The 18,038-nt window shown below is 41.8% G+C and overlaps 1 protein-coding gene across 5 annotated transcripts; it reads left to right on the top strand.

Annotated features, from left to right (window-relative positions):
• The first annotated feature begins 2,383 nt into the window (after nt 1-2,383).
• sybu (syntabulin (syntaxin-interacting)) lies at nt 2,384-16,145 on the top strand. 5 transcript variants are annotated; one of them, XM_086310581.1, is made up of 8 exons: nt 2,384-2,482; nt 7,798-7,841; nt 8,051-8,237; nt 8,619-8,819; nt 10,980-11,079; nt 11,253-11,405; nt 12,672-12,827; nt 14,360-16,145. In XM_086310581.1, the coding sequence occupies exons 2-8, from the start codon at nt 7,818-7,820 to the stop codon at nt 15,522-15,524; spliced, it is 1,986 nt and encodes a 661-aa protein (XP_086166707.1). In that variant the 5' UTR covers nt 2,384-2,482; nt 7,798-7,817; the 3' UTR covers nt 15,525-16,145. The 5 variants fall into 5 exon arrangements, with proteins under 5 accessions (XP_086166707.1, XP_086166708.1, XP_086166706.1 ...); XM_086310582.1 differs by lacking the exon at nt 2,384-2,482 and adding an exon at nt 3,185-3,361 and having other exon boundaries at nt 8,673-8,819; XM_086310580.1 differs by lacking the exon at nt 2,384-2,482 and adding an exon at nt 3,185-3,365.
• The last annotated feature ends 1,893 nt before the right edge of the window (nt 16,146-18,038 follow it).

Below are 18,038 nucleotides of genomic sequence, written 5' to 3'. Positions count from 1 at the left end.
CTGAAGGCCACGTTCCATTTAACAGGAGATGTCAGAGACAGACGGACCAGACGATCTGGAACAGACTGCACACAGTCAATCTCCAGGCTCATAGGCCTGCCAGGAGACCTGCCATGACTGTCCTTCACTGTTAGGTTCATTTGTGGTGGACCTTGTGAAACTTGAGCTTGTGGAGGAATGTTATGTTCAGTGATGAGTCCTAATTCTGTTTACAGCGGTTGGATAATCAGGTAGTATGGAGAAGATCCGGAGAACGCTATGCTGATTGCTGCACTGATAGGGTAACAGCTTTTCGTTAGGCAGCGTGATGATGTGGAGCAGCATCTCCCTCACTAAAAAAAAAAACAAGGCTTATCATCACTGGAGATGATCTCAATGCCGCGAGATGAGATTCTACAATCAGTGTCAGTCCCATATCTCCACAGTCTGTAAACAAACTCTGTCCTCCAGGATGACAATGCTTACCCCCACAGATTGGGGTTTATCAGAGACTACCTCCAGAATTTTGGAGTGCCCGCCTGCAGTCCTGACCTCAACCTTATTGAACACTTTTGACCAAACACAAATTCCTTTGTTTTGTGCTTAGTTTGTTTAGTCTCGGCTGTCTGGCTTCCATATACATTGATAAACTATGCTAATGGTAGTTACTGTTCTGAAAATACTGAATATTGCCCCCTTAGTCTTGTTGATTTAATGATTTATTGATAGTAACTATTGCAATGGCAGGTCTCTGTAAGGTCACAAGTGTTGTTCGCAGGATCCTATATGCTTCAGTTCAAAATAGATCCTAATAAAAACCTGCCCATATCTGTGCTCCCTTTAAATCATTAAAAAAAAAAATCTTTTTTTTAATTTAGAATTTACCACAAACAAAAATATACATTTTTTTTTGATAAGGAACATAAAGTAAGACACAACCTATAAAAACACAAGTAAACAAACAGGTGTACCATCTAGTTAACACACACACACACACATACATACATATATATCTATCTATCTAGCTATATAGCAGTTCAAAAATATGACATACAGGATTACAGAGGTTCAAACAAATTCGGGTCGCCTTGACAAAATGTAATGTTTCCATTTGTCCCAAATCTCAACAAACGTGTCATACTGAAATCTGTGAGAGAAGATAATTTTTTTACATTTTAAACAACCCATAGACCGTCTCGTGCCAGTCATTTAGTGATGGAATTTTCACACTTAGCCATTTCTGAGTGATAGTCTTTCGGGCAGCCAGACTCAAAATGCCATATAACAGCTTGGTCACTTTATCCACATTTACTGAGTATAAAAATCCGTATTGCTTAACTGGTATTGATCTTTTACTGATTGGAAGTCCCTAAGAGTTCCCTTATCATAAAACATACAGTATGCCGTTAAGCCTTGTCCTACCCAGTTTTTATATCTCGCATCTATTTTATTGGGTAAAAAAATCAAGATCATAAGAGCACCATCTTAAGATCCTGGTCTCTTCATTCCAATCATTCTTGTTAAGAAATTGTAACCAAAGCTTTAAAGGCAAGTTAATCCATTGGTTTCCTTGATTAATTTGTTTTTTAATAAGTGTCACATCCCCTAAGTTTGCCTGAATTGGAAAATCTCTTGAGGCAACTATTTCTATTTCTTTCCATCTTGCTTGGTAGTCTACATTGCACCAACACACTAGGGTCCTCAGTTGAGCTGAAACATAGTAATCTTTCAAACATGGGAACCCCAACCCCCCTTTATCTTTATAGCCAGCTAGTTTGGTACTTGATTCATGATCTTTTCCCCTGTCATATGAACCTGGAAATTATTTTGTCCCACTCCTGAAATTGTTAAGTTCCATCTTTTAATAGCCTCATTTATTTTATAGCACAAAGGTTTCAAATTTGCATGATATATTTTTGAGAGATCTTTAGGGATACTTACTCCAAGATACTTAATTTGCTCCAAATCCCAATTCAAGTTAGCTTTGGACTTAATTTCCTGATTTGACTTATAATTAAAAGTTAAAATCTGAGTCTTCGATATATTAAGTTTATAACCTGATATTGAGCTAAAGGTCTCCAGAAGTGATAACAGCTTGGGGAAGGTAACATTTGACCCTTTAAATCATTTTAAATCACATTTATAGCAGGACGGTGAACAAAACGTTAGGACACTGAAACTGCTTCAGCTACATTAAAGTGCTGCTATTACTTTCCCTCCTGTTTCATGTCGAGCTGCTCTTTGTGGAGTAGGCCTGTGAGGGCAAAAATGGTAGTTGATTTTAAACGCGCATACGCTCAGCTGTTCTGTTTACCATCTTTAAATAAAGCATCACTGCCCACCGAGCTTCAGTGTCTTCTTGTTCCAGCAGAGGTCCTCCGTGATACAAGATAAACTCCTGCTTAGAGGTGGCACGCTGGCATCTTAGTCACTGTGCTGTGTTTCCATTTAGAATCCACTTTAAAACGACTGGAATTAGCTGATGAAAATCCAAATAAATGAGGTAAGACAAAAACATTAACAGTCGAGTTATTTCACCGCGCTCAAAGTTTTATTTTTATGTCTGTCACTCTGATTTCAGCACATTTGCCAGTCAGCGGCGTGACAAAAACACTGTTTTATGTATGTGTGTGTTTGCAGAATCTGTAAACGTTACGGCATGAATGGCATTTAAAGCGCCAGCGTCGTATTTCAATCGGCCTCAGTTTCAGCACCATGGAGAGCCAACAGGCCCCGACAGCAAGTCAGCAGACAGTGTTTACCTTCATGTACATATTCGAGAAAGAAAAAAAAACAACCTTCTGTATGTGTACAGCAGATGACATTTTTATATCTGGTATTTAAACGGTTCTAACTTGTATCCGTTGGGATGGTTTTAAGGAATGCCGCAAATCCGTGCAGGGAATGTAAAATCTTAGATGATATGGTTTCGATCAATGTTAAATCCTGTTAAATCTAGTTTTGCAGTGTCGGGGGGACGTGGTATTATAATATAGCATACTATTGCATCATGTGCATTTCTAAGAATAATGTATAGACTAAAGTGTATGTAAAATTAAAACGTGGACAGCACGCAGTGTACTGCTGTACAAAGTCCATATCGCTACACGGTGGGGGGGCTTCGGTGGTTAAGTAACGCCCCGCTCGTTATGTAACACACTTGGGATGGCGGGCACTTTATTGCGCGCGCACAGTCAGTGGTCTCACTTCTTGCCCAATCGCGTGCGTCGTCAGTCTGCACTCAGCTCTCATCCGCACAACATCCACACAGCAGCGCGCAGGCTGGCACCACCAGCAGAGGAACGACCCTTTGTGCTTCACCCAAACTGACGCGCATCCTTCTGAGAGACATCACCGTTTAACGTCACCGTCCACCATCCAGGCAGGTGTTGTTGTGTTTTGATCCTCTTATTGAAAACCATGTCGCATCAAATACGTGTTAGCCTCTAAAAATCTTCCCTTAAAACTATTTTAGGAATGGCAGCAGGTGGGGAGGGGTGGAGCTGTTTACAAGTTCAGGAGCGAGTCTTCTTTAGATTTTTTTTCTCCAATCATGATATTTTTGCCTATGCGCATAAATATGACATGTTGGATGAAATCTGTCCACCCCATGCTTGAAGTTGTTTACAGCCAGAGACGTCCTGTAGCTGACTCCGCACATCGTTATCATGGAGACATGCCAGCGCCTAAGGTAAACATTCCCAGAAACTGCGGGGGCGCCACATGAAACAAAACAAAAATCCCACGGCTGGATGCGATAGGATAAAAATGTAAATCGAGCAACTATTAAATGGTTATATGAAAAGAACCGCTTTATTTGTTGGTACGATATTATCTAAATAGGCTTTATAGTACTCGGTTTAAAAAAAGAAAAGGAAAAATGGATTTTGAAGGGAGCTGTGGTAAACAAAGGGAGGCATGTAAACACATGGTGCGCTGTCCGAGGGTTTATTAATGATGGTTTAAATGGCTGCTCAAATTCTCTTTTATTTTGGGTGTGTTGACAGCACTGGAAAGACATGCAAACGAAAATGATCGCCACTATATGGAGAATAATTCTGTTGACTGTGGTTTTCTTTTGCATAAACACATCTTCTGTACTGGCTGGAAGCTATTTTACCAAAAGTCACTTTTAGTTTCAGAATGCTTCATGCTGAAAGTGAAAGTCACTTCCAAGCACTGACATCATGCATTTATGATGCAGTCTGTTTAAGGGTTGGTGGGCTTAAAATAAAAGTGGCAGGTATGACATGTGACTCAGCAGAGAGATTGAAATCATTCAATTGAATCTTTCCTTTTTTTTATTTCAGCAAAGGGAGGGGGAACAAGAGTCAACACCAGCTGGTTTTCACAGAAATCAAGCAATTTTAATGCCTCAGTAATAAACACAGCAAATGTACCGACTGCATTATGACGTTAATGTCAAAGTGGAATGAGAAGCTTCGCATTAGTTCATGTGTGTCACCACCATTATGAAAAAACACATACTCTGGGATGGATTAAGGGAATTATTATTGACGCCCACTCCATGCTGTTTTAAAACAACACCATCTGGATGAGGGGAGTAGCTCCAGTGGAGGCTTAAAGACTTGTTTACTTGTATCCCACTGACAGTTCTTATAAAACATCCTTTCCCAGTTCATCTTCTTACTAAATCAGCAACCTCCCATGAAGTTTGTTTGGAATACAGTTTTTTAAATTATTATTTATTTATTTTTGGATTGATTATTGTTCATATATGCAGGCAATTTGGCTGTTTGTTGCTTAAAGGGAGTCTTTGCACATTAGGCAGTTCTTAGCCTCTTACTCAGCAGGTAGCCAATCAACTTTGTCTAGAGACAAGTAAAGGATCGAATGTATGGGTGCGAGTGGAAAGACTTGGCCGCAGTCAAATCATCAAATATGGGTATACCACAGATGGATGGGCAGGAATCAGTGTCAACACAATGTAACACAATACTACAAAACCAAGGTGCGTACAGTTCAAATAAAAACAACCTCAAGCAAAGCTAAGTAGAAAAAAGGAACCAGCAAATCTCTTTAGTTCATTTAACCAGGTAGTTTCAGTGCATAGGCTTATTCTGACTGAGACGTTTGACAGGAGCTATATATTTACAATGAAAGTCATTATAGCCAATTGTAAAGCTAAAACACCCAGCATCATCAGCAGACTGTCAGAATCCACTGAGACCACTCTTTTTCCAGCCAATTGTTATTAAGACACTACATTCAAAACTGAAAACCTCAGCCTCTGAGAGATACTAGAAAGGAAGTCAAAAGATCAATAAAGTCATGTCGAGTCAGGGAACCATGGATGCCTTTGCTTTGCATAACGTCAGTCCATTCGGTGGCATCACCTCCAAAATTTGTCATCCTGGTAGCGGTGCTTCCTAATAGTTGTTTAGACACCACATTTCAGTCAGCACCAAAACTGTCAGACAGGCTGACACCACCATCCACATTTCCTCTTGACCACACCCTTTTTGATTGAAAAATCACACATCTCATCTTCTCTGCTCAGCTCTTGTTTCAGTTTATCCACATCCAGGTTTGTCTTTTAGTTGTTTGTTTTACCTTTAAAACCCATTAATGAGAGCCACAGTTAAAAGAAAATCCATTAAAAATATAAAAATATAAATATTCATTGATCTCATCAAATCAGTGGCACGATGCTCCGTAAACACGCTGGCTAGAGTACACAATGTTCATTCAGTCTGAGGAAAGCATCGAGCAGCTGAATGGTACCTCCCCTTCAACACTTCCAGATATTTCATCAGCGAAGGGCTGAGTAGGATGAGCAGCAGAAGCCTTCACTCTGTGCACATTCATACATAACTGGTTCCTTCTAGCTCGACTCTTTCGCACAGCTTATCCCCTTCAGTTGCTATGACTGTTGCTAGGGCACGGCAGCAGTCGCCCGGCCCTGCTTGGTGCCTATAATCTGATTCTGCCATGCTATTGCACCGGGCTTTTGTGTATTACTACAGCGAAGGATGAAATTGTGGATGCCTGAAAACCAAAAGAATAAAAGTGTAAGATAAAGTGGTGCAGTACAATTCAGAACACGTCAGTCTATTTTTGAAGAAGATGAAAGTGGAGTTTGAGTCCTGAGACTCTGTGTTCTAATTTTGCAGTTCAGTTTGGTCCTTTGTGGGTTGGAAAGGAGGATTTTGCACACTTCTGGGCTACTCATTAATGGATAATAGGTCGTATTGGGTCCTTAGTTTTGCAAAGGCAGGTGATCGAAGTACTTTTCTTTTTAATGTAGGAGGGGGGAAGGTGAGATCAGAGCCAAAGGATGCGACAGCAGCACACAGGCCCTGGGGTCAATGACATAATTCCCAATGCCACCCCCAAAAAAGAATCTGTATGTACTTATGCAACTGACCCCCTTACTCGAGGGTGCTGAGAGGCAATCAACAGGCAAGAGGAACTAAAGTAATTTTGTAAAGTTTATTCAAGCGTGAGAGAAGATCTGCATTATTTAGCTATGGAGCATCAATAAAAAATGCTTCTCTCTTGTTTAAATGTGCATGTACAAAAAAAAGTTCAGCGTTAGACCAGAGTTCCCTCTGCTTTGGCTTCTATTTCAAACCCTTTTATAGAAAAAGAAGCTACAGCATCGCTCCAGCATCCATTAGATTTCATTGATTGAAGCACTTTGTGGCATTTGGCAGGCAGCCCTTCACTTTTTGCACAGACAGCTGATAAGCAGAGTTAGCATGGCCTCATCTACTGTATTACTGTGCTTTATATCTATCATTTTAATCTGGGATAACTTTGATGAATAAGCTGAACATGAAGAGATTGCTCTTTGTATCTGCATCTGCACAAAGACCGAACTGTTCCAAAACCACAAGCAAACTGAGTTAAAGGTCCAGTGTGTAGAATTTAGAGGTATTATCACGTCCAACTACAGATGTAAGTACGTTTAGAACGAGCCCTTTATAGGCAGCACATCTTATAATAATTCTGCCATGCTGCTGAGCAGAACAAGCAAACCGAATATGGTTTCTAGAAAGGACATTTCACATTTAGACTGAATCAACACGCTTATGAGCTCTCCATCATGCTTGGAAATGAAAGGATTAATTTTGTTCCATTTTACAATGTGATGCCATTAAATCTCACACAGTGTTCCTTTAATTGATTTAAAATTCATTTCTGCCATATGTTTTTTGTTTGTTTTTTTTGTCCAGGGTTAGGGTTAAAACTTAGATTTTCTGAACTTTTGATTAGCATCATTATGTAATAGTTTTCCTGCAAAGGTAAAGACATTTCAGCCCATGCTCTTCATGTCTTTATTGCTCATTGGCAAACTTCAGCATGCTAAGACAGTAAAGAGAAATGCCAAACCTCTGTACGTTAACATCAGCATGCTTGTACAATGAAGCTCTGCAACTATTAAGAGTCTTACATAGATGTAGACTCATAATTATTTTTACATAATCTCCTTTCATTTGGATTTTCTCTGTAATTCCTTGGCTTCATTTGATTGTTTATAGGCCGACTGATCCTGATATGAAAAGGTAGCCCACTGTTTATTTTTAGCATTTTTTTTTATTTATTTCCTGTGTTGTGCCAAGTCCGCCTTCAGGCTTCTAGTGCCAGCTGTACCAGACGGCATTTGTCTGTGTGTGTGTGTGTGTGGGGGGGGGGGGGGGGGGGGGGGGGGGGGATTCAGTGGTGTAACAGGGTTCAGATAGAGGGCTTTTGTTTATTATGAGTTTGACTTCCACATCAAAATTCTTATCTATATATGGTCCACAGGAATGTGACTTACCTGTTTATCTTTTTTTCTTCTTTCACACTGATCAGAGGAGAAAGCGTGAGGCACGATGGGACCATTCCAAGAATATGAGGTGAGTCTTAACTGAATGCAAAATACTCTTTTTTACCCATAAAAACAAAGATAAAACAAAAATATCTGCAACCTTGCAGTTATTATCATAAGATAATTAATGATAAATATGACCTGAACTAAATCGTTTGGTAATTCAAGAGAAAAAAAAAAAGAAAATCATAGTTATCATACATGCACTACATCAGTGCCTCCTGCTCTGATAAACAGGAAAACAAATCACCACAGAAAGGGAGCCCCCGCAGCCGCATCCCACGTCTGGTCCTCCATCCTTTCCGACCAAAAGACAAGGGATCGCCTCTGTCTGATTCCCCTTTCTCAGAGGAGGAGGGCAGGGAGTGTGACATCAGCTCCGAGCACTCCAAGAGGACCATCAGCACCAACAGTTTTTGTTCTGGTAAGAAGCTCAGCTCCAGGGCAAGGGCAGGACATGCCTAATATGAAATGAACGTGACTGGTGGTCAGCTGAAAAATCTTATGACAATACTACAATGCAAACATTTTTAAAAATTTAAGCAAAGGTTATGCACGCTCAAAAAGAAATAGCATCTTTATTTGGTTTTCTCCCAAACTAGCCTCTATTAAGAAACAGAGCAAAAAATGCAAAGAGTGAATGTGTGTGACCACAGAAACTACTTGACAGCTACTTTCTGGTGGTGATGAGCCATTGTAAAAGCTGTTGTGCTATCTGCCAGAGAGCAAACTTAGGTTGCGATTGACTGCCTGCCCTGCGCTGCCCATTCTTGGCTATTACTGTCTGTGTGCCTGTCTACAATAGATGACACCGGCTGCCCCACTAGTCAGTCTGTGTCCCCCTCCAAAACCCCGTCAGGCTCAGAGCAGAGTGCCCACGGATCGCCGATACTCCCAGAGCGCAAGACCAAAGTGAAGAGGGTGAGGGTGATGGCCGAGTGGAGCGGTGAAGCACGGAGCGCGCCGAGGCACAAGAGGGAGCTGAGGTCGGCCATGAAAGCCAGAGGTACAAAAAAAGAGTACTGAGAATAATACAAAAACAAAATTTCAGATAAAGCAAGAAATCTCAAAATCTTCAGCTTAGCCCTGCTGTATTATCATCTGATCCTAAGGTTTGATTCTGTTACCACTCATGAGTTTTGTTTTGTTTCTACTCACAGACTTCTGTAGTGCAGCATGGTTATCACATAACAATTTCCCACTCTGGGATGCAGCTGCTTACTAAAAAGAAAATTGTGAATGGGAGAAGAGCCATTTGTGTATCTGTGCATTTTTTTTAATCAGAAAATTAATTTTTTTCTCTTATAATCTGAGGCAAAGGGGGGAAATGCTTGATTAATAATCAGACTGAACAAGGGGCACTGATTGGTGGGGAGAAATGTTTGGGAGCTTAACCAATTAGGCTGATTAGCAGGAGGTCAGCTCACTGAAGGTGCACAGACTCTTAGTTGACTCACAAAGTGGTGGAGGATCACTGAGATTTGAGCAGTTTTAATTGCTGTTGTCACTGGAAACAGTAATATGGTTTTGTTTAATGGAAAAAGACACTACTCAGGTATGACTCTGATTTCAGTTTTGAATCACTGAAACTCTAAAATGATGACCTGCTTTTGTTCTGCTTACATCTCTGTGCCCAGGCCTCAAGCCTTTGTCCTGCTGCAACAGGACAACAGCAGAGAGAGATTGCATAAGGCTGGATAGCATTGGCTAATTGTGACGTTCCAGTGATATTTATGATGATATGGTTCATTTTTGGCTAAGCATTAGTATAGATTGCTCATAAATCTTATTGGAAATCCTGTTTAGAGATATAAACACCATAATCCTGCAGTGGTTGCTGAATGAAGGATTGTTTGTGATTTTTTTAAAAAAGAAAATGGTTTTCTAATGCACAACAAAACTCAATCTAAAGCGGTTTCGGTTTCTAATGTGGCACGTTGGGAAAATGAATTGCTCTCATGCATTAAACTCAAATTAACTTGGGCTGTGGTTTAAAGGCAGGAGCTATATGTCTAGCTGGTAACTTTTGGCTTCTTTTAGCAGGAATTTTAAGTAGGATTCTTTTTTTAATTTTTATATTGACCCTCATTAAATTATGTAGAACCCAGAGTGTTGCTGGAGAAGTATAGCGGTGATCAAAAGTTGCACTGCGTCTTTGTGGATCCAGAGGAAGTATATAATGGTGTACCAAGAGAGGAACTGTGTGACTGCATGAGGAAGTCAGGAGTGGCAGAAAAATATGTAAGAAGACAGAGAGACAGTGGTGAGTTGTGTCGTAGGAGTGACAGATGAGTTCAAGGCAAGGATGGGATTGAGTCAGGATTTGGCTCTGAGCCCCTTCTTGTTTGCACTGGTGAGGGATGGGTTGACAGATGAGGTCAGGCAGGAGTCTCCGTGGAGACAACACTGTGCCACGTAGTGAGAGTAGGGAGCAGGTTTGAAGAGAGTCTGGAGAAAAAAGGAATAAAAGTCAGTAGAAGAAAGACGGACTACATGCGTGTGAATGAGAGGGAGGTGGGTGAAACGGCCAAGATGCAAGGAGCAGAGGGAGTAAAGGTGGATGAAGTTAAATACCTGGGGTCAACGAGCCAAAGCAATGGATGGTGCACAGGAGAGGTGAAGAAGAGTGTGGGTGGAGATGAGTGTTTGGGATAATATGTGACAGAATCATGCAGCAACAGTGAAAGGGAAGGTTTACCAGATTGTAATGAGACTTACTATTATGTATGGATTGCAGAGCTGGACATGTTAAGATTTTCTCAGTGGGGGTGACCAGAATGGATAAGATTAGAAAGGAGTATGTCAGAGGGGCAGCTTGGGTCATGCAGTTTGGAGACAAAGAAAGAGAGACAAGGCTGAGATAGTTTGGGCATACGTAGAGGGGGGATAGTGGATATATTGGACAGAGGGTGTCGAAGATGCAGCAGCCCGGTGGACATGGAGAGGGTTGGTGTGACAGGAAGATGCAAGGGATAAGCTGAGATGGAAGCGGATGATCTGCTGTGCTGACCTCTACAGGGAGCGGCCAAAAAAAGGAGACATAATTTTGTAGAACCCACATTTTTACACTTGCAGGAATCAGTCAGTGTTTCTGCATCACTAAAGATGACTGTTCAACAGTTTGTTTTATCCTGTTGGGACATTGTGCTTTTTTTCCTTCCTTCAGGTAGTGAGGCAGACTTCAGCTCTTCCAGCAGCACAGGCAGCCTAAAGACCAGGGAGGTTCTCAGTTCCAATTCAGTTGGAAAGAAAGCTCCTTCACGCAGGTATGAGGTTTAATATGTGCATCATAAATCACTAACAGATTTGAACTTAAGTTTTCAAGACATGCATTATCCAGCAAGACTGCAGTGTGCATATACACACTTAAAAAAAAAAATTAATGAACACCCATATTTATTTGTTCTCATTAATTTTTATTTTTTTCTTTCATCTTAAGTCGCAGCACTCACATCAGGCCACTTCCGGTGTTCAAACCAGCCGGGAACCCAGCAGCCAACAGAGATGCAGAACTCTACGCTCCCTACCGAACTCCTCCAAGAGCTGCCTCCTCAACCAACAGCAGCAGCTGCACCTCCAGCCCCACTTCTAGGTAATAAATATAGATTTCATGCTTATTTGCCGTTTTCTCTTTATTTCCTGTTAAATGTGTTTGAAGTGTAACCTTTTTTGTAAGAGAAGCAGGTACATTTTGGAGACTGTAGAGGTTTAGGCTGTGGCTCGGGCCATGTGCAGTGACCACTAGTGAGTGGGTGGCTGGATTAGGCTCAGACAGTTATCATTTCCTCTCTTGCAGCTGGCTAGGATTATATTGGTCATGATGTGGCTGTAGCTGGGATTAATGGGGATTTAATATAGCAAATGTCTGAATATGGTACCCAGACAGTGACCTTTCTGACTGGGTCTCATCTGCAACTAGAGCGAAAGCAGTTTGCTTTGGCAAAGAGAACAGGGTCATAAAATTTTTCATACAACAGAATACAGTTGCCTGAGTCTTAAATATTGCTAAAACTGAATTTCTAACATGGTGCTTAAGGCAGCAGATTATTTGAAAGGCTCCGCTAGTTTGCATCTCAGCCCTGCATAAGCCTTCACTTTAAAAATCCACTCTCAGGAGCAGTCCAAACGATAGACACTCAACCCTTTTAGTTTCTGTGCAGACACAGAATCTGCCCTGTTTTCCATGCTCACAGCTTCCATAAGTGCATCATAATCCTCCAGTCCTGTCACTCAAAGACGTGCGGTTTGTCAGCATTCCTCTGCCTGGCTAAGTGTCATGTGACATTGCTTCCCCCTCACATGCTGCTTTCTCCAGGGCTGTATCTATTTCTGGCAGGGATGCAGCATATTTGCATCAAAGCCTAGAGTAACCCAGGTTGCTAGGATATCGTGCTGGTGAAAGAGAGCGTCTTAAATGCTGCTTTGCATATCATCCAAATCCGCTAGCTTTTTTGGGGGGGTGACAGGAATCCTTTTATTAGTTTTCTCTGAGCATGATGACACACCTATTTGAGGACATGTAGGGGACATTTGCCAAGGCTTTTTCCACTAAGGTGATTTCTTTGCTAGCTAACGCTGCTTGTATTCAGCATTTTAGGATTTTAAGTCTGTTGCCTGCATGTCAGTAATCCTGTGTCAGACAGTAATTCCAGGCTTCAGGGAGCATCTGCCCTGACAGCACTCTGAATCCAACTAATTACATTCTGTGGGGAGAATTTAGCTGAAGTTTTAAATTGGTTTGTTTTCTGCAGCTGTTTAAAAATGTCTGCTTGATGAATGACAGATAATCACTTTCCGAGGTGTAAACATCCACCGGCAACCTCATTTCCCTTTCTCCCTCTCTTTGTCTGCCCAACAGAAGGGCAGGTCTGGGCTGCTACCATTCATGTGGTGACAACCACGGAATCAGGCCTCCGAACCCTGAGCAGTACCTCACCCCTCTGCAGCAGAAGGAAGTGGCCATCAGACACCTGAAGACCAAACTGCTGGAGTCTGAGAACAGAGTCCATGACAGGTTGGCAGCCTCATGTCCAGCTGTTCAGTTTTAAGACAGGATGACAGCAAAAATGTACTGCTGTGCTGATGTAATGCTTGCATGCTGCAGTTCTGCTCCTCAGTAACATCTTGTGAAGTCTAAACCCCCTGGAAAAGGAGTGTTGCATGAGACTGCGCATAGCAAAGCATATTTTTAAAGTGTTTCTTTATTCGTATGCTGCGCTTAACAGTGATGGATTAAATAATGTCCTTGTCATTCATTAAATATGGGACTGTGGTTTAGCATGAAGACTCAAACAGGAGCATCTGGGCAAATGGCAAAATATGCCATTTTTATTTTGGGTGAAAATTTGAGTTATTTATTTTACTTTACTACAATTTCTTTGAATGTGTACTAAGACAAAAAGGAGGCATAGTAAGAAATCAATAGGAATGGCATTGCTGGGGCTAGATGGATTAATAGATGGGGCGACCGTGGCTCAGGGGGTTGGGAAGCTCATCTGTAACCGAAAGGTTGCCGGTTCGATCGTTGTGTCCTTGGGCAAGACACTTGTCTCCTCTGGCCTACTGGTGTTGGCCAGTGGGGCCGATGGCGCCTCGCTTCGATATGGCAGCCTCGCTTCTGTCAGTCTGCCCCAGGGCAGCTGTGGCTACAACTGTAGCTTGCCTCCACCAGTGTGTGAATGTGAGAGTGAATGAATAGTGGAATTGTAAAGCGCTTTGGGTGCCTTGAAAAGCGCTATATAAATGCAATCCATTATTAAAAGTGTGGTAGCTAGGTTACACCAGCCATTCGTAGGTGGCCCACTTAAAAACCCAGGAATCCCATGGTGCCCACTCAATTTTAAATTTTCACTCTAATCAAAATACAAGACAAAAGTTTCTTAAATTTTATTCAAAAACCATAAACAACACAGGTTGTTGGCTTTAAATTGATAATGCTACCCAGTCATATGTCAAGTGTTAAGGCCCATGTGTGGCCCACCTGCCACTTCGACACAAAATTCAAGACATGAGCAGTAATTTTAGGTCAGAGTAATATTGCAAACTAATGACCTCCTATTTGATTACGTTTTTTTTTTTACATAAATGTGTAACTGTACATACTTTCATACATTTCAAACTGAATAGTTATTCACTCCCCCCTTTGAATTCAGGCCATGAACCTTCACAGACATTTGTATTAAAGTGGCAGAAAACACAAAGTTACAAACTCAATAAGTGCAGTGTTTTTGTTTTGTTTTTTGTTTAAAAAAAAAAAAAAAAAAACTCCCGGCATTTGTAAGTGGCCTAGGACTTCTGTCCATATGGTGTATTTCTCTCTTCTAACAGTAAATGTCTAGCCACCTAAACCCACACACAGTGGGTTGTCACAGCCATCCCCCAGAACATCCAGTCTTTAGCTAAACTATGTATAGCTTCAGACTTGGCATATAAGTGGCTCTTTTTTTTTTTTTTCCAAACTTTACAAATTACATGGTAAAGTTCACAAGTGTGTATTCAAAAACTGTTCCTTTAAGTTACTTGGATGTTTTCCTCCCTCTTTATTAGAGCGACAGAGATTGAGGAGCTTAAAGCCCAGCTTAGCAGAATGAGGGAGGACTGGATTGAAGAAGAGTGCCACCGGGTGGAGGCTCAGCTGTCCCTCAAAGAAGCACGCAAAGAGATCAAGCAGCTGCGTCAGGTGGTGGAAACCATGAAGAGCAGTCTGATGGAAAAAGATAAAGGAATTCAGAAATACTTCATTGACATCAACATCCAAAACAGGAAGTTGGAGTCCCTGCTGCAAAGCATGGAGCTCGCCCAGAGTGGTGCCAACCTCCAAGATGAAAACACCCTGGACTTTATGTACGACAGCTCTGATGGCAGCGGGAAGAAGATGGTGGTGGATGAGGAAGGTGCAATGGAGCTGGGATACCAAGGAGCAGAGGCAATGGCAGACAGCGGGCTGCTGGCAAATGATGAGATGGCGAACAGAGCGGACATTTTGGAGAAGGTCTTCATGTCCACTGCAATGGACTTCAGTCAGGACTGTAGCAGCAAGCTGAGGGCCAGTGCAGAGTCTGGGCCCAGAGTGTCTGCGCTGTCAGGAGAGAGACAGTCAACCGATTCATCCACTGGAACCCAGCCCACTCTACCAGATATGGTTGCCACCTCAGGCACACTTCCACATGAGGACAAAGAAGTCCAGGCCGACATCATGCCCATGCCTCCAGACCTGCAGGCTCTGCTCTTTCAGCTTCTAAAGTTCCATGGGGTTGCAGCAGGAGATGCAGCTCTATCAGCCCCAGTTAGTCTTCTAGGGTTCCCAAACCTACCTGGCTCCATTTGCACCACCACCAAACAGCCTGACTCAACACCTTCCCAACCCAGCACATTTACAGAGAGCCCCGACACCTCCGCCGATTCCGGCACATGTTGCTCAGAGCCTTCCGAGAACAGACGATTCATGGAGGAGCTGGACTTTACTGTCGGCGAGGAGGATTCTCATCTGTCATCAGGACTGGATGTGGTCGGCAAGCGTTACTGGAGCAACAGCTTCCTCGTGGATCTGGTGGCAGTAGCGGCACCAGTATTGCCTACAGTGGCTTGGCTGTACTCACGGCATGGCTTGGACGGAAGCACTCCGGTGTACAACATTGCTGCCCTGATTAGGGGCTGCTGCATCATGGGATTGCACTCTCTTCGTCACATCACTCATAGGCCTGATGCGTAATGGCTTCCAATCCGCATGCAAAACCCCTGACCTTGAACTAAAGCACTTAAGCATCTTTCCAAGAGTATTTGTGACATCGTTGAACACTTGATATCAATGCAGTCATTTTGGTTTGAGCACTGTTATTTTTTTGCACTGTAGTTACCAAGAGGTGACATGGAAGGGATTATTTATAACAAAGTTTATTTATGTATTTATTTATGATTTACATGTATAAGCAGATCATCTGGGTAGATGGTTGTGTGTTATCATAGTCCTGTGGTGTCCCTAGCTGTTTAAAGCAAAAGTTCTTTGTGTTAAGAGATTTTCAGGAGGTGAAAGACTGACTGCTGCTTTCTGTTTGATGGGTGGTGGGTTCTGGAATGTTTCCTTTCTTCATAAAGTAACCTTAAACCTTCAGCCAAAGCTTTAATGTAAGTTCACCGTTTTGTGAATTTTTATTTTTTTTTCTTTTTCCTCCCCTCATTCTGGGTGTAGAGCTTTACTTGGTACTGCCTGTGTATTGTTCATAGAAGCTAATGCTTCAAAGCAACTGACACTTGTAATGTGCCTGAGCAATGTGCAATACTGGTAGTAACATCAATGTCCTTGCATCTTTATTATTAAAGCATGATAATTCTGGCTATGTTGTAGTGTTTTGTTTATTTGTTTTTTTTTACATTTGCTTTTGGGTTTATTAAAATTCATGGAAATCTTTTTCCAAGTTTGACTTGTGTAAGGGTCCTGTTTGAGACAAAAACAATGGGAGTTTTTTTTTTTTTCTTCCCATAAATAAACGGGGGTGGGGTATCTCATCAGAACCCAAGTTCCAGCAAGCAACATGCTCTCGTGATGGTTCATCTTACGTAAAAGCTTTCTCGACCTGTCTACAGATGTCCCCTGGGTTGTGGTTCTGACTGTGGAGTGCATTAGATCCACTTTACTGGGATCTCTCAGAAGCTGTTAAACCTGCCCTTACACCAGTAAAAACTGGGTCAGTGCAGCTCTGAGTCTGCTCACATAAGCCTTTAGTGATTGCATAATACCCATCACATTCAGTGAAAATTAAAGCAAAAAGCTGATTAAATCTACATGAGCTAACACTTACATCTTTGCTACAATGGGTCCATTTCCGCTCCAGCTGTAAGGAGAAATGCTATGTTGACATTGCATAACCATGACTCCTCGGTTCATAAGGCATCTGAATCATCAGATGCTGTAATCCTCATATCAGTGTAGGGATGCTAGATTAAATGAGTGGGCAAGCATTGGTTTGAGCATGAGTGCATGCCAGTTTTTTTTGTTTTTTTTTTATAAAAGAACACTGGATGTGACTGCACCCACTTAGCTTATCCCCTTTCTGAAGACTGATGACTGCACTTTCCCTTTCTGAAAGTGGGTCAGTCTCTGAGAGGTTTGGCAGGCAGGCCGGCAGAGTCCCCAGGTAGATGGGACTGACATCATTATGATGGAGGTCAGATGTGTGATGACAATAGTCCGTCAGTACCTTCTACAGGCCAGTTTAGCATCAGACAGTTTTGATACTGGAATCTTCATGCATGCTGACGCTTGACTCTAATGCGTAAATGATTGATCATGAAAAGAAATGCTTTACAACATGGTAACCATCCTACATTAGCCTATTAGCCACATTGCTAACATTTATGGACTTGAGAAAGTATTATGATACAATAAATTCTCCACTTCTTTATTTCAATAGCTGGGCCCATGTCCTCATTTTAGGTTTGACAGCGTTTTAGTAGGTAAAAATGAATGCTTTGACATGAATTGAGCTGCGGTTTGGGGAAGGCCTCGAAGGGGACTAGCAACGGCTCCCGGGCCTGGCAGATCTCCATGCACTAAATAGAAGTGAAGAAGTTAAAGAATTGAGAACAAGGAGGGTGGGGCACGTAAACGAGAATGAACAGCTTGCAGAACTGGGGGAACCTATATAGATGACAACCAGAACGAGTGTTTGGAGGCGTGGTCCTGCTCCTGAAATTCCGATACATAATCTCCAACTAAGTGCAATCGTTAACACAATCTTTAAGTTTGTGTCACTCCATCAAGGTTTTGTCGCATTTTCTCCCCTTATTCACTTCTGTAGTTTGCAGCATTTTTCATGAGGCTGGTTTGCAGGTAGGAGATTAAAAAATAGAAAGTTCTAGGTCAATTTTATTTTAACATGATGATGTCAAGGGAAGAGTCTATACATATTTCTGTTTTGCGGGAATGTAATGGCAATTCCACCAATAGCTTGACAAATTTCAATAAAAACCAGAGTGAGATATTGGTAAGGTTCATCCTCTGGGGACCATCACTGATGGTAACATTTTACAGAGCTCTTTCCAATAGAGTTTTATTTCACTGTAGAAACAAGATGTTTGCCAAGTGGCCGACACCTAAAAAACACTCATAGACAGTGAAAAAGCCTGAACATAAAGGTTGTATTCATGAAAAATTATTACCTTTCCCACAATGGTTGCTGGAGTTATTTTACTATTTACATATCAGGCGTAGCCAGATTGTCTTCAG

This window comes from Aulonocara sp. 'chitande type north' Nkhata Bay, linkage group LG11 (assembly GCF_057382095.1).
Source record: "Aulonocara sp. 'chitande type north' Nkhata Bay isolate Kocher_YH1m ecotype deep benthic linkage group LG11, A_spYH_male_GT1.1, whole genome shotgun sequence".
NCBI lineage: Eukaryota > Metazoa > Chordata > Actinopteri > Cichliformes > Cichlidae > Aulonocara > Aulonocara sp. 'chitande type north' Nkhata Bay.
Note: the sequence above shows the minus strand (reverse complement) of the source record. Positions and strands in the feature narration are given on the sequence as shown.